Source organism: Coptis chinensis, chromosome 4, assembly GCF_015680905.1.
Source record: "Coptis chinensis isolate HL-2020 chromosome 4, ASM1568090v1, whole genome shotgun sequence".
Classification (NCBI taxonomy): Eukaryota; Viridiplantae; Streptophyta; class Magnoliopsida; order Ranunculales; family Ranunculaceae; genus Coptis; species Coptis chinensis.
The window spans coordinates 17,981,994-18,005,811 of NC_141459.1; the positions used below are offsets into that span (position 1 = coordinate 17,981,994).

The 23,818-nt window shown below is 34.2% G+C and overlaps 1 protein-coding gene and 2 long non-coding RNA genes across 3 annotated transcripts; all 3 read right to left on the reverse strand.

Moving 5' to 3' along the window:
* Window positions 1-8,590: 8,590 nt before the first annotated feature.
* On the reverse strand, window positions 8,591-11,213 carry LOC147502303 (uncharacterized). Its single transcript, XR_015219964.1, has 3 exons — window positions 11,142-11,213; window positions 9,292-9,363; window positions 8,591-9,179 (listed from the first exon to the last, which is right to left on the reverse strand). It is a non-coding gene; the product is annotated as an uncharacterized LOC147502303 (long non-coding RNA).
* Window positions 11,214-11,713: 500 nt separating this feature from the next.
* LOC147502304 (uncharacterized) lies at window positions 11,714-18,356 on the reverse strand. The gene is made up of 11 exons (XM_086604504.1): window positions 18,238-18,356; window positions 14,012-14,117; window positions 13,883-13,918; window positions 13,188-13,270; window positions 12,824-12,989; window positions 12,585-12,692; window positions 12,416-12,511; window positions 12,275-12,343; window positions 12,019-12,129; window positions 11,830-11,868; window positions 11,714-11,725 (listed from the first exon to the last, which is right to left on the reverse strand). Exons 2-11 carry the CDS (start codon window positions 14,021-14,023, stop codon window positions 11,714-11,716), a joined length of 732 nt encoding a protein of 243 aa, XP_086460630.1. The 5' UTR covers window positions 14,024-14,117; window positions 18,238-18,356.
* Window positions 18,357-22,591: 4,235 nt separating this feature from the next.
* Window positions 22,592-23,081, reverse strand: LOC147502305 (uncharacterized). The gene is made up of 2 exons (XR_015219965.1): window positions 22,984-23,081; window positions 22,592-22,829 (listed from the first exon to the last, which is right to left on the reverse strand). It is a non-coding gene; the product is annotated as an uncharacterized LOC147502305 (long non-coding RNA).
* Between the last annotated feature and the right edge of the window lie 737 nt (window positions 23,082-23,818).

The following is a 23,818-nucleotide window of genomic DNA, read 5'->3' on the forward strand; positions in this document are numbered from 1 at the left end:
CGATGCGCCGAAGTTGGCCTTTGCCCAAAAGACGCCGCCCCTTGCCTATACATACCAAGTTCTAATTTTTCTACTGATGAACCAAAATTTTGCAGACATGCCAAAATTTCATATTACTATAAAACCAAATCTAGGTTTTAGTAATGAGAAGTCTTGAATAGAAACCCAATTTTATGAGCAACCAAAATTGAGAAGAAACCCCGATGCATGAGCATGGATTATTAATTAATTAGTAGTTTTATTTTATTTGGTTTCCTAATTCAATTAGAAATAGGATTTATGATGGTTTCCTATTTGGTTTCCAATTAGGTTTAGTAGTTGTTTTCTTATATAAAGGCATCTAGGCTTTCATTGTTGGGTTGGTTATTATTGATTATTAATTCTTTGTGAATTGTTCTTCATGTATGTTTGAAGGTTTAAACCCTAGATTTAAGTGTTTGATTTATTAAATCTTATTGATGTTCATCCATTGTTGAAGCTTCCGCCAACAAGATACATCATATTTGGTATCAAGAGCCAATCGATTTTTGGGAATTTTTTAAAGAAAACACTGTTCACGAATACTGTTCACCATAACACTGTTCATCATGGGGTTATTGTTCACTGCGGAAAAAAAAACTTTCTTCAATTTTCTTGGTTAATTCATGGAATATCGTAGGAGAAGTAGAAGAAAGTCACCACCGCCGCCCGATCATTGAAGTTTCCATGGGTCGAAGTACTATGCCGATCACAATTATGGGAGAACTTACGACATGGATTGCAGCTGCCGCGAGAGTTTTACTCCTTCAAGAAGGTATGAACCTCCTTCCCCTCCTCCATCACTGGTTATTAGTTTGCGACGAAAATTCAAGTCAGAGAAGGGATGCGAATTTTCCTCCCACGAATCGAAGTATGATTCTGATTCCGACCACACAAAGAGGGATGGTGTTTCCCCTCTTAAAAATTGTTACTACCACCACCATGGAAAAAAGTCACTTTTGTTAGTTAGGTGAACCCACGAACCTTCTCTTCCGGACCAACAAGGCAAATTATCTCAAACAAGGTAACACCGATACAATGATCCTGCATGGGAACATCCTCCACTGTCTAATTATGAAAGTGAGCGGCAATGCCAACACCTTTTGTTTCGAGCAGCCTCTATAAGCTCTCGTGAACGACAAGTTTGTGCTGCCATTGATCCCACGACAGACAAACACACTGATCACCAACCGAATGATCCAAGGATTGCTTCAAAAGATTATATTTCTACACCAACTGAAGATGATACAAAATCCCAGGCAGATCATGTGGTTTGGAATAGTATCTTGGTAAGTGAGGACAAATCCAACCAACTTTCAAAGCATATGATACTGGCTGTAAAGCATCATCTATTCCCTTCACAACAACAACTATTATCAATTGAAGAGGACAAAACCCTATTGATTCTACAATGGTGCAATTTTCACCGAGGGCAGCGAATAATATTAAGAAAGAAGAATCGAAGTTCTTTTTATCCTGGTATTTTTGTTTACTCTAAATATCACTTTTCTAGTTATTGTATTGGTCAACCAAGAATACCCGGTAGAGATGAGACATTAACACTCAGCCAGGCAACAAAACCTGTTCATTCAGTGAATTGGGGAAAGAATGCATAGTACTTGGTTCTTTTTGTGAGTCATTACTTGGGCAAAGTTCGAGGTCGACTTCCTTTGAACCACATGAGGGTGACGTATACGACTATGAAGAGCTTTTGTGTGTTGATGGATTTTTATAACTCCAAACTCAAGGACGAGTTTCTTTCAAGCTAGGGAGATTGATGCATGATCATAGATTATTAATTAATTAGTAGTTTATATTTTATTTCATTTCTAAATTCAATTAGGAATAAGATTTAGGATGGTTTCCTATTTGGTTTCCAATTAGGTTTAGTAGTTATTTTCTTATATAAAGGCATTTAGGCCTTCATTGTTGGGTTGGTTATTATTGATTATTAATTCTTTGTGAATTGTTCTTCATGTATGTTTGAAGGTTTAAACCCTAGATTTAGGTGTTTGATTTATTAAATCTTATTGATGTTCATCCATTGTTGAAGCTTCCGCCAACAAGATATATCAAAACCCTTGCAAAGAGAAAAAGCTTGTAAGGAGAGAAGAGAGATTTAGTAAGTTTGGAGAGACTTGAGAGGAGTGATTGTAATCTCCCTTCTTACACTTACAAAAAAGATTTGCTCTTGTGGAAGTAGCATCATTAGCCGAACCACATTACATCTTGTGTCTCATTGTGGTAAATTACTTTACATTGCTATTGTTTGTTTGTGATAGTTAATTCCATAGCTTAAGTTGTGATTGTTGGTTGTAGTGAAAGTTTAGATTTTTAGGTTGGAGTAGTATATTGTCCAAGTGTAAGCTATCTTAGTGGGGATCGATTGGTATTGCTTTCCTCAACAAGTGGTATCAGAGCTGTGGTTAGATTAATCACAAAGATTGTTATCCAAATCTTGTTCGAAAGGTGTTTGATAAAAACCCTAAGAGGTTTAAGTTGAAATAACTTGTTGAAGATGGATCATTCTGTAAACACTCGCATGACTAATCTAAATAGAGGTAACTACACTATTTGGAAAGCCAAGATGGTAGACTTGCTTTATTACAAGGACTTGGCACAACCCATTCAGAATGGAGGAGTAAAACTAGATGCAATAGTCGCGGTTGAGTGGAGCAAACTTGATAGAAAAGCTATTGGGTATATTTGATAGTAGATTGACGATAATGTCTTCCATCATGTATCCCAAGAGAGTACCACTTTTGGCTTGTGAAAGAAACTCAAAGACCTCTATGAGAGGAAGTAGCAGGCAACAAAGTATTACTCATTAAGAAGTTTGCTAACTCGAAGTAAAAAAAAGGTTCTTCAATGTCTGAGCATCTTAATGACATACAAAATACCATCAATCAGCTGCATTTGATGAAGATTTATATGGGTGACGAAGTTAAGGCTTTGTTACTATTAAACTCTCTACCCGACAGTTGAGAGACTTTGACAGTTTTTCTTAGTGGAGCTGCTACGGATGGAATCATTTCAATGGAAATGGTTACCGGGGCATTGTTGAATGAGGAGACAAGATGGGGTTCATGAAGTAGCTTCTCTCACTCAGAGATCTTTGTCATAGAGAAGCGGGAGAAAGCCATCTCATTCTAGAGGTGATGACAAAAGCAAATCTAGGGGTGAACCTAAAACTCCTAAGGCAGAGAGACAATGTTACTATTGTGCCACTAAGGGTCACTTCAGGTATGAATGTAGAACACTGAAGAGGGATGCGAATAATAATTGTGCACATGAAGACATGGTAAAGAGGAACAGGAGCACAAGCCGAGATACTACCGAAATAGATAATAATCTAGTGAGGATTGTGTCAGATTATGGTGAAGTCTTTGTTTAGTACCTCATATCGATATCTGAAATGGGTGATAGATACCAGATCGTCCTATCACATCTCACCGCATAAGAGTTTCTTCACTACCTACAAATGTGGTGAATTTGGTGAAGTGAAGATGGGTAACAGTGGAGTCTTAAAAATTATAGACATTGATGATGTTTATGTAGAAACCAATGTCGGTTACACCTTGACACTCAAGGATGTAAGACATGTCCCTGACATTCGGCTAAGCCTAATTTCCGTTAGGAAGTTAGATGATGATAGTTTCCAGAGCTTGTTTGGCAATGGGGTATGGAAACTAAGTAAATGTTCCTTTATGGTAGCCAAAGGGAAGAAGAGTTGCTCACTTTACAAGACATAATCTAGTTTGTGTAAAGCAGAACGTTAAATGCGGCATAAGAAGAAGTTTCCACCGAACTATGGCATAAGAGATTGTGTCACATGGGAGAGAAAGGCATGAAAGTTCTTGCCAAACAAACGGCCTTGCCAAATATCAAAGGTACACATTTAAATAGATGCATTCATTGTTTGGTTAGAAAGCAACACGGTGTATTTCCAAAGTTCCCCTCACCGAATGGAGAATGTCCTTGAGCTAGTCCACACATAGCTATGTGGTCCTATGAAAGTGAAGTCCCACGGGGAGCTTTGTGTAGGAACCGCTATGGTTTCCCGAATGATTTACTACTTAATCGCTAAAACACCCACGCCAGAATAATAAGGGTGTCATGGTTTGGTTAGAAATTTACCTTTAGATCGGGCTTCTTGATATCTCTAAGAATCCAATAGCTATGAGATTAGCAACCACCTCTTGATCTTCTGTTGTATTCCTTTCAATAGATTGGACATTGTGTGGGCAACGATCTACTAACTCCCTTCTTTCTCACAAAGCTAGAACCAATTTTGGATCTATCTTTTCTTGCCTCTCTTTTCAATCCAGATGAATAGTAAAAAATGGCCAGAAGAGAAGGGTTTCTATTTATAGGCTACAACAGGGACCATGAGGAGAAATTAGGGTTGGGCCTCCTGACGGGCTTGGGCTTCCCATGTTCGCCTAGAACACACGGCCCAAGTCCGTCAACAAATGGCTTATTTCACTAAAGGCCATTGTTGCACTACCGCCCTAATCCCAAATTACGTGTTATGTTTATGGGCTCCATATTATATGCTCGTTGATCTCCCCGTGTTTAAGATATCGAATGTCTGTTGATTAAGTCAAGTTATTGACAACTACATTAATTAACTTCTTATGTCCTTGAGTAGTACCACTCAACCTCATTGTCATGTCGGATTAAATCCACCTGCAGGGCTTACATGACAATCCTTATGAGCTTCTCAAGGGGACATCATCAACCCGACTTCCTGCGGGTCACAGATTCCTTCTATAATCAACAACACACTTTACATACAATGTCATTACCCAATCTATCGAGTTTGTTGATTCACAAATGAATCTCACTTATTGATGATTTAAAGCAATGTACAATGCACGTAAGTGCCCGTTATTATATCCGGATTAAGAGGACAAACATCCATAATAATAGAGGTGTTTGTTCTCTTAAATAGTTAGTATAAAGAGAAAACAACCTTACTTGGTCATGTTCAATACACACAAAGTGTACTAGTGTAATCCTATAGTCAACATAGACTAATACCAGATTATACTACAACCATACCAATGATTTGTCCAAATCCATTTAGGTTGTGAACATTTACTTATACTTTATAAGGTATTGATGATATGGTCTTCTGTGTGTCACCACACACCATATCATCTACAATATAAAGTATTAGACACATGCATATAACTAATAACATATACAATATGCATAACATTTGCCCATATGATTTTCATTTAAAATATAAATAATTAGAGTTAATACAAAAGTAATGCTTTTAGTATATAACCCTATCACTTTGTACTTCTTGACTTTCATTAATGATGCGTCAAGAAAGATATGGGCATATAGTCTGAAGACTAAAGATGAAGTTCTAAGTATGTTCAAGAATTTTCATAGCATGGTCAAAAAATAGGCATGGAAGCCTTTGAAGTGTATTCGTTCAGATAATGGGGGAGAGTACATTGGGCCGTTTGAAGAGTATTACTTGAGCAAGCAGATGTGCATCTTCCTGAGCCACAAAAAGATGAGGTGAGGAGATTCAAGAGAGAGAGACAAGCTTCAACCAGGTATCCACCACATACGTATGTTTTACTATCTGATGGTAGAGAACTTATGTACTATTAAGAGGCTCTTAAAGGTACATACAAGGAGAAGTGGTTGAACGCAATGCAAGATGAGATGAGTTCTTTGCATAAGAATCACACTTATGACTTAGTTGAGAAACTGAAAGAAAAAAAAGTTCTCAAGAATAAGTAGATCTTCAAAGTCAAGCATGAGGAGAATAATCCACATCCAAGGCACAAAGCTCGTTTTGTTGTGAAGGGATTTGGTCAAATGAAAGGTATTGACTTTGATGAAATTTTCTCTCTTGTAGTTAAGATGACTTCTATCAGGGTGGTATTGGGTTTGGGCTCAAGTATGAACCTAGAGGTTGAGTAACTAGATGTCAAGACAACTTTTCTTCATAGAGATATTGAGGAAGATGTTTACATGGACCACCGAGGCGCTTTGAGGTCAAAGGCAAGGAGCATTTGGTATGCAAGCTAAGAAAGAGTTTGTATGGTCTAAAGTAGGCACCGAGACAGTGGTACATGAAGTTTGAGTCATTTATGGTGAAGCATGGCTACAAGAAGTCCATTTTCGATCACTGTGTGTTTGTTTAGAAATTTCCAGATGAGGATTTCATAGTGCTATTGTTATATGTGGATGATATGTTGATAGTTGGCCAAAACATCAACAAGATATCTAAGTTGAAAATATACTTGAGTAAGTCCTTTGAGATGAATGATTTGGGTTAAGCAAAGCAGATACTTGGGATGCGGATCACTCATGACAGAAAGAGTGGGAAGTTGTGGCTTTCTCAAGAAAGCTATATTGAGAAGGTGTTGAAGAGATTCAAAGATGGATCAAAGCCGCCTACCGCTTATCCGCTTGGTGGCCAGTTCTGTATGACCAAAAATATATGTCCAAAGGGTGAGCATGAGAAAAAAGAAATGCAAAAGATTCCTTATGCATCCACAGTGGGCAGCTTGATGTATGCAATAATGGTGTATACAAGACCGGATATTGCTTTCGCTGTTGGTGTTGTAAGCCGATTTTTATCAAATTTGGGTAAAGAGCATTGGGAAGGTGTTAAGTGGGTATTGAGATATCTCAATGGCACTTCCAAGGCGTGTTTATGTGTTTAGTGGAAGTAAGACCTTACTTGAAGGCTACACAAATACAGACATGGTAGGTGATGTTGACTTGATGAAGTCTACTTTTGGTTATTTGTTTATTTTTGTAGGGGGAGCAGTTTCTTGGCAATCAAAGTTGCAAAAGTGTGTTGCTCTCTCTACTACAAAAGCTGAGTATATTGCAGCTACAGAGTATTGTAAAGAGATGTTATGGATGAAGAGGTTCTTCAATGAACTAGGGCTAAAGCATAAACAATTTGTGGTTCTGTGTGACAGTCAGAGCGCCATCCATTTAAGCAAGAATCCGAGTTTTTATTCTAGATCCAAGCACATATATGTGTGTTATCATTGGATTAGAGAAGTTCTCAAAGAGAAACAGTTATGCATTGAGAATATTCATACCGACAAGAACGGGTCGGATATGATGACCAAAGTTTTTGCAGAAAAGCAAGTTTAATGTTTGTTGTGCTACCACCTAATTACAAAGACACTCCTCTTGTTAATTTGGAAATTCGTAGAAGTATCCCCCCTCATGGCTAGGGAGGGGGAGATTGTTGGGTGTTATCCCTCACATGAGGAAGATTGGGAAAACCAAGGATCGGAGATGTTGTTTTTGGATAAAAAAAGGTACTGTTCATGTGAAGAGAAGAAGGCACACGCGCTCGAGTTGGCCTTGCCTAAGGCGCTCCCACGCCCTTGCTTGAGAAAAGAAGATAGTTTTTGTTTTTTCCTTTTTGCGAAACATGTTACTAGAAGTTGGGATAGAAGGAGGCGCGCACGCGCCCTTGCCTATACATACCGATTTTTTATTTTGCTACAGTGAACCGATATTTCACAGACGCACCGAAATTTCAGATTACTATAAAATCAAAGCTAGGTTTTTAGTAATGAGAAGTCTTGAATAGAAACCCAATTTTGCGAGCAACCAAAATTGAGAGAAAACCTTTGCAAAGAGAAAAAGTTTGTAAGGAGAGAGATCTAGTAAGTTTGGAGAGACTTAAGAGGAGTGATAGTAATCTTCCTAGCGTTCCACACTTATAAAATGATTTGCTCTTGTGAAAGTAGACATCATTAGCCGAACCACGTTACATCTTGTGTCTCATTGTAGTAAGTTACTTTATATTGTTATTGTTTGTTTGTGATAGCTAATTTCATAGCTTAGGTTGTGGTTGTTGGTTGTAGTGAAAATTTAAATTTTTAGGTTGGAGTAGTAGATTGTCCAGGTACAAACTATTTTAGTGGGGATCGATTGGTATCGTTTTCCCCAACAGTATAGTGACATGTGAGTGTGACTGGTAGCTGCTTGGTGAGTGGCCTATAGCAGCTACTAATCACTTGGTAGTTGCCTTGATAACTAGTTTTGTAAATTTTCATTTATAGTAAAAGTAACAAACCTTCAATATACGAAAGTAAAACTTTCATGGAGGCTAAAGAGACAATGAATTCTAAACTTAATGAACTAATAATCACATGAAATGTAACTTAATAATTTAAAAGATAATTGTATGAACTAAATAAAATGGAGTGAATACTTACCTGTCCATATTCATATATATAGTCATAAACTAGCAATTCAACAAAAACTAACATTGATACTCTAGTTTGCAAACATTAGTTATTACTAACTCTATGATTTTAAGTTTTAACTAATCAAATTGCAACCTAATACAAAGTCTAAACTAAACCCTACATACGAGCGCATAAATAAGAATTAAAAATCATCGACTACGATCGAAATCGACCCCATTGGTATTGTTCATGCATGTCCTCATGTCAATGCAATCAACCAACATCAACTAACACAATGAAACATAAACTTAAATACATAAAAGAACAATAACTATTCAACTTCAAATTCATAGCTATACAAAAACTCCATTAAAAACATGTCTAAACACTTCAAAACAAATGGATTTTGTATGGCTATCAGAACATAATGATAAGGTAGTGTCTACATCATGATTTCTACTCAAAATATCAATTCTAAATGATGAAAAATGAAGAAAAAGAAAAGAACACGAAAATTTCAGCAAACTCACCACTTAAAGCTTTGATTTCATCACTCAAATCAATACCAAAGCAATCTTAATCATTTAGAGAACTTAATTCAATCTATTTTAAACAAAACCCCTCAAAAAGAGAGAAATATCAATTATAGAAGTCTCTACTTTAATATATAGATAATAAAAGTAGATGACCATGATCGGAAAAATTAAGTCGAAGCTACTTAATTATGAAAGAGAAAAGGAATTGCTTGGTACGTACATGCATCTATATATGTACCAAACACACATAATATATATAGACTAGGAAATACCTATTGTCTCATTGTCTGGTGTGCATTATTAACTAGTACAGTTCCGTATTAACACGCCATTCATGTCCATAGAGATATTAGCTTTAGATGTCCAACTCTTAGAAGAGATTAGTTGGCAACTTCTAGGTGGGAGTCGGTTCATCAGTCATCAGCTTATCCTGATACAAAATAAAATAAAATAATAATAAAGTGATAATTCTAGTCCCAGTTTACCATATGAGATATTGAGAGAAAATATTTAAAAAAATTTTCATAGATCAAAAGATATACCATAATCATTCACCGTCTGCAGTGGCAGCCACGCCTATGTACTCCGGCTTGGCTCCATAATTTCCTGTAATCCTGAACTCAAAACAAAATACAATGAACAAAATGTTAGAGGCAAAATGAAATAAAGTAATATTCACAAATTAGAAAATAAGTGACAAGTATAATGACTACTAGCTTGTAGGTCGTGCATATGCACCGACTCATTTGAAAACTTGATTAATAATCATTACTATACATATAGAAATTTCTTAGCAAATTGTTTTAATAAGGAAAAGATATTCCCCGCTTTTAGTTGCTAATTTAACCCGTTTTAATTTTCTAACAAATCGTTTTAATTGTGTTTTAAAAACCCATTTTAATTTCCTAACAAATCGTTTTAATTGTGTTTTAAAAACCCGATTTTAGTTGGGGGAATGATCCCGTTATAAAAGTTGACTTAATTTAGAAATGTGATTCCCATTTTAATTAGAAGTGTTAATTTTTTTTTTTCAATATAAGAGAGAAATTCCCGTTTTAATAGGAGTTTTGAAAAGAAGAATAGATTCCCATTTTAAGTTGGTTTTTTTAAAGGAAAAAGAGATTCCCGTTTTAGATTGGTTTATTAAGTGGTGATGTGGAATTTTAATAGAGTTCTAAAAATACTTTTTGTAGGAGTTTTAATATTAAGACTAGAAAGTAGACCCGTGCATATGCACCGACTCTTTTAAAAATTTGCTCAACAATATATATATATATATATATATATATATATATATATATATATATATAGTTTCTAACAAATCGTGGTTCATGTTTTCATCGCTAACTCGTTTTAATTTCTCAACAAATTATTTTAATTAAGTTTTAAAAACCCGTTTTTTAACTGGGGGAGAGATACCGTTTTAATAAGAGAATGATTCATGTTTTAATCAGAAGTGCTAGATTTTTATTTTTTATTTTTTTTTTTCTAATAGATGAAGAATTTCCATAGGATAATAATTTCTGTTTTAATTAGAAGTGCTTAAAAAAAAATTCAATAAGAGAGGAATTTCCGTTTTAATAGGAGATGATGATGTGGAATTTCAATAGAGCTCGAAAAATACTCCATTGAAAACATTTAGAATTTTTTTAGAAAATTGGGGCTACAGTTTTAGTCGCTAATCCGTTTTAATTTTCTAACAAATTGTTTTAAATCAAATTTTAATTAAGTTTTAAAAACCTATTTTTTCAATTGGAAGAGAGATCATGTTTTAATAGGAGAATAATTTTCGTTTTAATTAGATATGCTAGATTTTCTCTTTTCAATAGGAGAGGAATTCCCATTTTAATAGAAGAATGATTCCCGCTTTAATTAGAAGTGCTAGAATTTGTTTTAATAGAAAATAAATTCCAGTTATAATAGGAGAGGAATTTCGGTTGTAAAAAAAATTCATATTTTTTAAATAGGAGAGAAATTTCCGTTTTAATAGGAGATGATGTGGAATTTTAATAGAGCTTGAAAAATACCCCTTGTAGAGCTTTTTAATATTAAGATATAGATAGATGTATATGCAACTTTTGCAATTTGATGATAAAAGGAAAATAAAGTATGTAAAAAGGAGTGTATATATGTAACATAACGGTTCACAAATTACGTTCCATATGCTTGCCACTTTCTGGGCTACTCCAAATTTTAGCTAGGAAGAATCATAAGGAGACAATGATGGATGTGGTTGCAATATGTATATGTTGTCATTATTGCATCTTCGGAAATTCATGTTTCCAAAGTTTTATTTTTTAACCTAAAGTTGGGGAAACTACAATGAACAACACTTCATTAGGAGCTGAAATCCACCAAATTTAACATATTAATACACTGTCGACGAACTTACCTTCTGGGTTTTCTGAGAGGAGCGTATTCCCAATTCACACCTTCAAAATTGTAGATTAGTGGCAAACCATTTGGCCAGAATTACTTCTCTGCTTTCAGTTAAAGGGAATATTTCAAAAGATTAGCTATGTGACCGAGACACTTAATTTGTCTTTCAAATTCTAATGTTTTCTTGATTCTAAAATACAAATAAACGCGAGTATGCGAACCGTGTTTTTTTCAAATTTTTTTAATTTAAAAACAAATAAAAACATTAAGATTTAAACCCGTGATAGCGTTATAATTTTTTAATATTTTAAATAATATATAAAAATTATAATTTCAATTAGAGGGGTTTTATATAATTTGAATATAATGATTTGAATGAGGTTTTTCTAAATTATTTAAAAATAATAAATTATTTTAAATAATATGAATTTGTAATTCTAATTTTTTCATAAAGCTTGAGAGTTTTTGGTAAATTGTTTAAAAAAATAATATAAAAACATTAAGCCGAATATAATTAAAGGGCGGTGGTTCTAAAATCATAAAATAGAGATTACAAATAATACAGTTCGGTTGAAAAATTTCCTCCTAAACATCCGGCTATCATATAGTGTAGAGAAGAGCAAATAGCGCAGATTGATGATAAATATTTTTAAAAAAAAAAGTTGCATAAAACATATGATGTGTTGGTAGTCATCACGCACCTGCCGGTTGACCACGAGTGCCTCCGTCTTATCCCTTCCCTATGGTAAATGGTCATAAATATTAGGATCTTATTTCCTGATTGTATTGTTCTAAAAATAAGAATAAGAATAAGCTAAGATAAAATTGCTTGGAGCATGTAAATGGTAAAACTCTAGACCTTAAAGACGTAAATGACAATAAAACTACACCTTTGGTTCAGCATGACTCGCCATAACAATAGACCTCTCTTCCTGATCAACTTGATTTTGAGTTCGAGAAATATAGTTGTGCTGGGGATTGTTGTTCCCACTTCCAGCATTCTGATTAATAAATAACAAAAACCTTAAGTTATCTCAGCTCGCGCGATGGTGCTAATGGGAAGATACACCAAAAGTTTGCTAATACATAAGCTTGAATTAGGATATGCCAAAAGACAATGTAAAAGATCAGAAGAGATAACAATACTACTCCATTTCTTCTAGGCACCGCTACGGGTTGAATAAGCAAAGGTACCATCTCACAGTCGGGCCTTCCCTGTGATCATTAACTTTAAGTTTTAGATAGAAACCATTCATGTACTCAACATTGATTCCATATATAACTTACCATTACAGAGTTGTTCATTACTATCTTGAGATGTTGATTTTTATTAGTTTGAGGAACGTCTGCTACTGTCAGGGAATTGTTCGTACTTCTTGGTTGCTGATAAGAAACAAAAGTACTAATGTTACCTACCACAAAACGCACGACCCCATGATAATCTTTGGTTACCTACCAATCTAGGGCCACGTACAATCCCATTATCCTGCAGGTTTTGGGAACTTGTCATATTTGACACTTGGTAATCGTTTTCAATGCAAACTCCATTCCTTAGTCTTCCTCCCTGTAATATTAACTCAAATTCTCTAATTAAGCAATTTTATGCAATGAGATGCTGCTAGTTAAGAAGTTCATTAGTTTACAATACTAGTACATAATTATTAAGCGCTTGAAATGTTGGCAGGAATGAGATACCCGAATCCTTTGCATTCTAGACGAGATTTCTCCTGGATTCAAAGACCCAAAGTTTAGCAACGTGGTGTCGTGTGAACTACTTCTGGAACTTTCGTATTTGCCAGATTGTACATAAGGACCGGCCGGTATAGTTTCCATCATGTCAGTTGAAGTACCTCTCATTGATCTTGAGTTCAAATTGGAAAATGTGGACTCGTAGTTAGTACGTACTCCGGTTATTTCATTAGTCATTTTAAGGTAAAACATCAAAAGTTCAATGTAGACATAAATTTTTCAACAAACATTATAAAAGAGAAAACTACCTAGTGCTAGCTTCCTTCAAATAGTGTATATTGAAAATGTTGATGCATGATAAAAGATAGACCTGTGTAACCCCTGCCTAGGGTAAGACTGGATGGCGTATCCGTTGACATTTCCATGCCTTATGCTATCAGTGTTTCCTCGGCCCTGTTCGCGGTTAAGAGTAAGATTTGTATTATGTTACTTAGAACATCTCTAGGTGGTGGTAGCATACTCTTCATATTTAAAGAAAAAGTTTGAAGAAGTTGGCCGCAAATTTCGATCAATTCTAGGTTGTCACAAATATTGACCGCAAATGCAATTGTAGACTCTACCATGCGCGCTATTGGTACTGGCGCGCCGCGCGACATTACCAATGTCGCCCCCAAGTTGAAAAAAAAAACTCACGCGACATTCCCACTGTCGCACCAAATTGAAAAAGTAAAAAAAAATAACTTGCGCAACATTAGTAGTGGCGCGCGCTAGTACCACTGGCGCGTGGTGCTGGTCAAAGTAAAAAAAAAAAAAGTGGAGCGACATTACTATTGTCGCTCCGCATCCGCATCCAAATTGTCAAATTTGCGAATAAGAATGCGAACAAGCAGGTGATGCGACCATGAATGCAGCCACCTAGAGATGGAATTCCAAAATATTCCGAACTTTTTCTTCAAATATGAAGAAAAAGACAGGTTATATTACCACCTAGAAATGCTCTTAGCTTATAGATATAATTTTTTTTTAAAGATACACCTCTTTCCTTTTTCTTTTTTAGGGGTTTACCTCAATGTTTGGTTGCTCGAGTAAGTGGAAAAATTCCTGAAAACTCAAAAAAAATAAAAATTATGTCAATATTTGATAACCACAATTTTTAATATTGTAATCTAGAATGAAAAGCTATAGTTATAGTACTCTTCTCTCCATCTGAAGTCCTTTCAGTAGTTTAGATCTTCTACAATTTAGCTACAACAATGGAGGAAGCTGGAAGCTTGGTTCTTTAAGATTTTGTTGGCATTTCCTGTACAAAGCACACAAGAAAATGAATGAACCCTATATGACGTATACCATTCAACCATACATTTATATTTTGACAGAATTGCATTGCAGAAAAGTAAGCTTCTTTTCGATGTAGGGGCCGTTTGGCAGCCACTATTATAATCCATTTTATACCAAATAATCTATTATTGTTCCTATAATTGATTTTGGATATGTAATAATTTTTAGGAATTATTATATTATCTCATTCTCAAAAATAGATAATCTATTAAAAAAAAAAAAACTTATGCAGGATGATTTTGGACACCCATAAAAAGACTCAAATACCCCAATTTTAAAATAAATAAATAATTTTTTTAGAAACGTTTATGTTCCTAAATTACCATTTTTTTTATATTTGGTGTACCCAAGACAAAACAAGTCATTTATATTTGATGAAAATTTTTGATGCTTCAACAAATTTAACCATAATTACACCATATAGGGGTTTATTTCCACTAATCCATTTTAAAGAATAATAGCATGAACTAGTTTAAGCTATGAACTTCAGAGTAAAAATAAATCCAAATCATAATATGACATTGTTTTGAATTAGTGTACGTTTCTGTACCGTGCTGCATTTATGAATTGCAAGCTAAGACTGGGCAGATGATAAAGCTAAAGGTTGTAGTTTAGTCTATTTGTTTGAAATTGGAAGCAACATGAACCCAAAGCCTCTAGAAAAAGATTGTCGAAAAAAATGTCATGCGTTATTGTTGTTGTTGCCTATTGGAAATACCCCAAATTAATTTGGGATATATTATTGGATTGAGGCGGTTATTAGGGTATGACAAAAAATTTAGTTAATTATGAGAAAAAATAAATGTTTTGTACTATGAACTTTGTTGTTTTTATCAATTTAGGCCAAAAACCTTCTTTTTAAGCAAATTGGGCAATTTTTTTTTTCCACTTTAGGCCATCGTTACCATTCTATTACTTCACATGCTTATGTGGCGTGCCGGATGTATATGCATCTGACCAAATGCTCATGTGGGACTATTAAAGCGCACACCTAATAAGCTAAATATTTTTACTATTTTTTCTTTTTGTTACTAGAAGAAAGTGACAAAAAGGCCTATTATGCCATTTTATTTCTAAAATGCCACCAACTAATGTGGCCCATCCACACTTAAGTCAGTGCCACATATTGCTATGACCCACAATCCAACGACTGCAATTTATCTAATCCGACGGTCCTTGTTCATCTTCTTTATATAATCAGCAACCATTTACACCTCCGTCGTCCCTAATAACCCACTCCACGCACCAACATTGTTTATTAAACGCTTCATCAAAAGAAACCAATTCATCACCAAAACTATACTCCTTTAGCAACATCTCAATAGTCATTCTACTTAAAATGAAAGATGGACACAATTCACATCAGCCAAGGAATCAATTAACAACTACTTCACAATCTCAACTGACTCCACTGATCCATCAGAGGAATTCTCTTTTGAAATTCCATTTTCTTTGACCCAATAGCTCTTCCATACCAAAAACTCGCTTCGTCAACATCCAACCCCTCTTCTTTAAATGCACGGCTGAATCCATTCAAATCATTTGCAATTGATAATTCAAGCAATATAGAAAATTTTCTACTTAATCTTTATATTAATTACAGATTAATTAACATTAATAAAAATCACCAACTATTGAGGGATTTTTTAGCCGGTTGGGATTATATTACAATGTTTTTAATTCATGTGTTTCTAATTCACGTGCAACAAGCGTGATTTTACGATGACGACATTATGACATCATCATGCCTCATCAGCTGTTCCTAGATGTCGATTATAGCAGCGCCACATAAGCTTATGTTAAGCCACATTCACATCCATTAGTACACATCAACATTTGAAGTAATGGAAACACACCGGTGGCCTAACGTGATAGATTTTGCAAAAGGTCATGGCCCAATTTGCTCAAAAAATAGTTATTGGCCTAAATTGATAAAAACAACAAAGTTCATGATAAAAAACGTTCATTTTTTTTTTCTAGTTATGGGGTATGGGAGTGTTTTTATGGGTGTGTCCAAGATGAGAAACAAGTACAATGGAGCTTTCCTCTTGAAATAAGGTACCATATTTTCTTTTCGCTTTTTAGTTTTTGGTAATTGTTTTTTTTTTTTTTCCATTTTTGTGTTAGTCATTAAATCATAAATTGATTTGTATTTAGCTGTTTGGCATCATTTATTCCATAAAGGCTTATGTCAAAATCATTTATCTTAAAAATTGATTTCATACATGAAGGGGTACCGGTCTAGGCGTATAGCAACCATTATAAGAAGGAACAATTATGCTTTTAAAATTAATTATTCTAACATAAATAATATTTAGATAAACTTTTATGAAAGAAGTGATACCAAACAACAAAATACAAATCAATTATTGGTTTAATGACCAAACCAAAAATGGAAAGAGCAATTACTAAAAAGAACAATTACTAAAGAGGTTGATTACTAAAAAACCAAAAAGAATGAAAATATGACAACTCATTTGAAAAGGAAATGAAAGCTCCATAATTTTTTGTTTCTCATTTTTTAATTTTTTAATTTTAATTTTTTATTTTTTTTAAGTGGAAATTTTATTTATAATGATAACAAATTTTACAAATAATTAGGACAAACAATTATTTTGTTTTTATATTTTTTTTAAAATGAGGTGATGGCTTTTAAAAACTTTTACCAAACAATTTTTTTTATATCAAAAATCAATTATGGAACTCATAATAGATTATCTGTACGTTATAAAATAGATTATCGTATTGGTTGCCAAACAGCCCCGAAAATATATTAGTTAGTTTTGCTTATGATGGTTGTCATATGACCCCTAAACGTGTAATACTTCTAGCTTTAAAATCCTTATTTGCTTGACAATTGAAACTTGAAAATAAAAGCCAAATAATAAATTGGTTGTCAAATTAAATAACGACCTCAATATATATGCATATTAACTATATTATAGCCAATTAATGAAATTACCAAAAGAGAAACATATATTAATTAAAAGGACGAAAAAAGAAACAATTTGCTTCTTGTCAAAATTATGTCCTCAATTTAAATTAAATACTAATAGTGGGAGATGGTAAATTAAATAAAATAAAAGTTTAAGATAGATCGAATTCATGCATAGCTTCATATCCCTGATCGAATTTATCTTTTAATCAAAATTATTGGTCAAAAGAAAATATATAACCCACCTTGGTCCCTCTCATAGGGTACATTAATCATGTATTTCTTTTTTCTAAACAAATAAAAGGAGGAAATTGTTGGCACTGCAGATCGAATAATTTGTCGGTTCACCACTTATATATTTTCCTCTTCTTTTTGTGCTTTATTTTTGTGCTTTATTTTTAATTTTAATTTTAATTTATTTTTTTTTCTTTACTGCATATATGCATATAGGAATTTAATTAACATATACAATAAGAATGGTTGGCAATGTACGTACCATATGCATCAAAAAATAAATAAAATCTAACTTAGTGAAATCAATTCAAATGGAGGATAACAAAAACTACAACAATTCTGAGTCCCCATCCAACAAAACAAAACATAATGAAGTGCCAAAGATAGAGAATTTACTATCTCGGAAAGCATATTTCTAGCTCTAGGATATTTACAAGAATAATATATAAGAAGTAAGCTATCAAAATATTTGGACAAAAACAAATTGAAACAATTCAAAGGTTTGTTAACAAAACAAGGAGGCACGGAGTTACATACTCTAAATGGAAATGAGATTCACACATTTACACACACCCTCAACTTTTCAAGAAATGAATCAATCACGCATATAGAAGACTTGGCCGAAAAAAATGGACAAAACTACATATACAAACTATAATTTCAATCAGATCGCCTAGCTAGACTTGTTTTGTGTGTGTGGAAGACGTTTCCCTTCCCACCTAGCAAAGGCAATCGGCTCTTAGAGCATAAGTTCAAATTTCTTATACTTAATTAAGAGATCGTACCCTAGCAAATAACCTACTAAAAGCAATATACTACTACTAAAATGAGCAGATTTAATGAATCCCAGATGTGTTCAAACATTAAAAGAAGATGAGGGGATGATTGAAACTTTGGGATGACAGAAACTTACTTGTTTACTAGAGAGGTGAGAGGGATCCTTGCAGTGAGCACCTGAATGGGCCTTTGAGAGACGAAATTTATAGGCAAAAAGGATAAAGGTGTGGAGTTAATGCAGATTCCCTTCATAAATGGAATTTTGTCATAATGCTACAACGTGTCAAAAATACTTAGTATTCAGATTTCAAATGGAAATTTCACGCTTTTATTGGGATTCAAATTCAGAGTAGCATTTATCATTTTATTGAATAAATCCCAGGGCATGAATAAAAATGGAAGTTTTCATGTTCAATTATTGAAAAAGAAAATTAAGCGAGTTTGTGTTTACATTGTAGAGCGCTTCTACTCAGACTTTTTCTATAACTTCTTTGGACTCCATTTTCTACGTGACATCCAAATTTCACTTTCTCTTTCCATAAATAAAAAAACAAACATAGAAATAAAATAATAATAAATAACTTACCATATTAAATAACTAAAACCATAAATAATAACAAATAAATCAGCAAACTTACGAATATTTCCACAAACAAAAAAAAATAATTAAGAAAAAAATTTAACGCAAAAAAAGTTTAATCAAGTTTCATTAATTTTCTTTTCTACTATCATCTTCATCTTCAGTCACACCATTCTTATATTTAGACCTTCAATGTCTAGTTCATATTTCTCCAAACATTTGTTCAACTCAATAAATAGAGAACATACAATTTTTTTTTTTATCTCTTCAAAATTAATATAAACTAAAGTGATAAAAAAATAGAACTTTGTAACAAGAAATAGAAAGAGAGAGAGAAGCCGGATTGATAATGAAGAATGTAAATTTTTAGGTCATTTGTTTTTTATTTTTTATTTTTTTGGTTTGTGGAAATATAGGTAAGTTTTTTGTTATTTATTTGTTAATATATTGGGTTTTAGCAATTTAATTTAGAATAGGGCTGCCTTTGTCCTTTGAGATTGAGATGGAAAAAGGGTTAATAGAACAGTACGAGTGGAGTATTCTTGGGTTCCCAAGAAGTGTGATAATTAAAAGGCTTTTGGCCATCTCACGGACAAATGTTTGAGTTCCAAGAACTACTGAGCACAACACACAATACCAGGGCTCCAAGAAGGGCATGGGTGCAACGTCAACAAGAAGAGGCTGGTGAGCAAGAACCAGAATCCATATCAGAAAATACTGGTAACAGCACAAATGAAGGAGTGCTTAACATTGCAACTCTAGAGGTAAACCAAATTACTACAGTGGTGACTAGGGTAGAGGAGAGCAATGGTATAGAGAAAAATGGCCCTACTGACGGAGATATATGTAATGAGATAATGATACATGGCCAAAATCAAGCTCAACCAGATATGGAGCCTGCTGTAGACAATGATGACAGAATTCTGCAGAACCTATCCGTGGTGCCTTATGTAGATAGGTTAGAGCACTTTGTCAATTCAGAAGATACTGTTGCCATGGAGGAGTTTGAGGAAGAACTGGTGGATTTTATAAGAAGAACAGAAGGTATTGGGGATGGTGAAATGTCAGAGGATGTTTTGTCAGTGGAGGAGACCCCATACTTCAGTGATAAAGTCACTGAGCCGCTGGCCATTATGGATACACCTATACAACATAAGAATGATGTGAACTGTGTTGAGACTGGACATATGATAGAGAAGGAAGGAATAGATAGCAGTAAGCTGAAAGAACAGAACGCAGAATCCTAGTAGCAAAAAGAATGGTCATGGCAAGCGGAGTAGGAGTAGGCCCAAGGGTTCCAAAAACAAAAAAACACTAGATGATAGCCCCAATAAGTGTGTGGAATGTTCGAGGAACAAATGATGTACATAAAGCAAAGGAGATAAACAAGGTTAGAATAGAAAAGAAGATTTGTATTTTTGGTTTGTTGGAAACAAAGGTCAAGGAACAGAAGTTTGATGCTATTAGAAACATATGTTGTCCTCAATGGAGTAGTGTCAGTAATTATTCCTCTAGTGATCTTTGGTAGAATATGGGTATCTTTGGGATCCCTTCTTAGTGTATGTCCGTAGTTATCCGAGTCGCTCAAATACATTCATTGTAAGGTCGATTCAAGCCTTGCAATGAAGAGTATTTACTCACAGTGGTGTATGCAAGTAATAGATTCAGCGAGAGATTGGGTCTGTGGAAAGATATTATGAATGGTGTGTGGCGGGAGACTTCAACAATATTTTATGTGCTAATGAGAGAATAAGAGGAGATTCCATGCACCCGAGAGAAGCTCAAGACTTCATCCTATGCCTTCAAAATGCAAGACTGACAGATCTAAATTCCATTGGATTTTTCTTTACATGGTGGAATAAATCAGTTGGTATAGGAAGTATTATGTCTAGGATTGACATATGTTTGGTGAATAAAGAATGGATTACTTCATTTCCGTACACATTTGCTGAGTACCTACCTTATGGGATTTTTGATCACTCACCAATGCTCTTGAGTTGGAGTGATTATACAAGAAAAGCTCCTCCTTTTAGGTTCTGTAACTTTTGGGTGTACCAAATAGAATTCAAAGACATACTGGAGGAGTGTGGACTATGGCTATATATAATAATCCAATGTATGTCTTTGATCCGAAAACTGGCCAGCGGAAACGAAGCTAAAACCATGGGCCAGAGCAAATTTCTCTCATCTTCATGAAAGGGTAGAAACAGCTAAGCAGGAGTTACAAGATGTGCAGATATTACTACAGAGGGACTCCGAAAATAATTGTTTGGGTGAAAGGGAAAAGGGTTTGTTTGAGCAGATACAACACTCTAGCAGCAAGAGAGGGATATCTTATGCCCGAGAAAAGTGAAGGAATGTGGATGAAAGATGGGGACAAGTGTACAACATATTTCTTCATTTGCATAAAGGAGAAAACAAAGAAGAAAAGGCATATGGGCATTATCAAATGACCAAGGAGTCCTGATTAAAGGTCGAAATGAAGTTGCAAAAAGACAATAGTTGAGTACTATACCCAACTACTAGGTACAAGTCTTGTTGCCCCGATGAAGGAGGAAACTTTTTATGAGTTTGAAGGTAAGAAATATCATTCCCCGAACCTTTGGCTAGACAATTAGAAGATCTAAATCCGATGATGAAGAAGTCAAAAGTGCAATGTTTGACATGGAGGATAATAAAGTGCCGGGTCCTGATGGCTTCAATCCATTCTTCTTCAAGGCTTGTTGGGAGACTGTGGGTAAGGATTTCACAAGTGCAGTAAAGAATGTTTTCAGCAGTTATCATCTACCAAGAGCAGTAAACGGTACCTTTCTCTGCCTTATACCTAAAGTAACTACTCCTACTAAGGTAGAGGATTTCAGACCGATAGCTTTGTGCAACACCATATATAAATGCGTCACTAAGATCATCACCAACAGACTCAAGATATGTACACTACTAAAAGAAGGGCTTTTTGTGTCACTTTTTAAGTGACACAAGAAGTCACTTGTGTCACTTTTAAGAAAGAGTGTCACAGTGCTTATCAAAAGTGACACTAGTTGTATCCGTTTAGAACTAGAGTGAGACATAATTTCGTTAAAAGTGACACATTAAGTATACTAGTTGTGTCACTTTTGGACCGTAGTGAGACATAGAAATGCGTCCAAAAGTGACACATTAAATATACTAGTTGTGTCACTTTTTGGACTAGAGTGAGACATAAATAGAATGCGTCAAAGTGACACATTAAGTATACTAGTTGTGTCACTTTTGGACGAGAAGAACATAATAAGAATAAGCGTCAAAAAGTGACACATTAAGTATACTAGTTGTGTCACTTTTAGACCCAGCGTGAGACATAAGTGCGTCAAAAGTGACACATTAAATATACTAGTTGTGTCACTTTTGGACCAGAGAAGTGAGACATAAGCGTCAAAAGTGACACATTTAGTATCTTGGTTGTGTCACTTTTGACCGAGAGTGAGACATATAGAATGCGTCAAAAGTGACACATTAAATATACTAGTTGTGTCACTTTTTGACCGAGAGATGAGACATAAATGCGTCAAAAGTGACACAAAAGCCCCTTTACTTCTTGTGTCACTTTTGGGAATCAACTCCATATAACTTCAGATGAAAAGAAAGCGACACATAAGAGTGGTCAGGTTGTGTCACTTTGAATAGATATTATGTCACCTTTTTCAAAAGTGAGACAAATGAAAATAATTTTTTTTTAAAACATTTTCTCATTTTAGTATTCGATCGTATTCATTTCTCAACCTGCATCCTATACGTCATAACCAAAATCCCATTAACCTGCTTTATGACATAAACAACATCCACATACATTTATCAAAACATCACAACCAAAATCACTTTAACCTGCTTTATGATACGGAAACAACATCCACTCGAGAAGAAAGAAACAACATTCAAAACAATTAACTTCTATTGATTTCATCGATCAAACCAAGTATTTTTCATCTAGTTTGACTCCCAACAAAAGAAGTCATTCCAATACCAAAAGAATCATAATTAAAAAAAACAAAAAAAAAAAAAAAAACTACATAACGCCAATACTATCCTAGCAATATCTTAGCTTGTTGTGCGCACTTCCAACACCAAAAACCTAGCTGCCATCTATTCATCTGTTAATCGATCCATGACACCTGCATCATATCATGAAGTCGTCATTCCACTATGACTAGTATATAAAATTAAAAAACAAGTGAATCAAGAAGGGTATATTATACAAGTAAGAAAAAAAAACGATAAGAAAAGTATATATACATAAACAAAGGGAAAATATGGAAACCCACTTACCCAAATTAACTACTCGATAAATTGTTGGATAAAGTCGATGAATTCAAGACGAAGTTCATCTATTTCATTGGTGTAACTCTTCTTGCTAGAGAACTCCATACCTGCTAAATGAAAAATATATTATAAATATTATGAAAATAAATGATGCAGGCAATGCATTGCCTACCATATTTACAAATGCACCAATTTATAAGCTAGCTAAGACTATATGAAAAATAATGCTACTTTGTAGTCACCTTCTTTTTTATCGGTGGGACCGGGATCCTCTACTAAATCTGATAAAGCGCGCAATACATAATATCCGCGATACAATCCCTCCTTGTTGTTGTGGCACTATACATAATTAATACTTGCATTAACACATACACAAATTGAAAGATACTTTGTATTGTATTCCAAAGAAACTAAGGTTACTGTCACATAGTTCCAATTTGGATTTGGATTCATCTTTCTCTTTCCTTTGGACATATTTGATGTCTTGATCGCACTGAAAATGAAAATGCATTTGTTTCATTCTCATTATTTTCAAGATAGAATCAAATATACAATGAAAAATACAATAAATAAATACTAAACTCACGTGTTTACTAATAATTTAAAAGCTGGATCCGGCGGCCCACGAAAAATCTTTTAAAAAATCCAACCAAGTACACTTCCATTGATGGTATGTCAAGAACCATTAAGACCCAATGCCCCCTACACTCCAGTTATGTGGATACAAATTCAATTAAATACTTTTAATTATATAACCAATCGGAAAAAATAAATAAAAATAAAATAATTTTAATTATATGAAAATAATGTATATGTACTACAAATGTATAAACACAGGTTA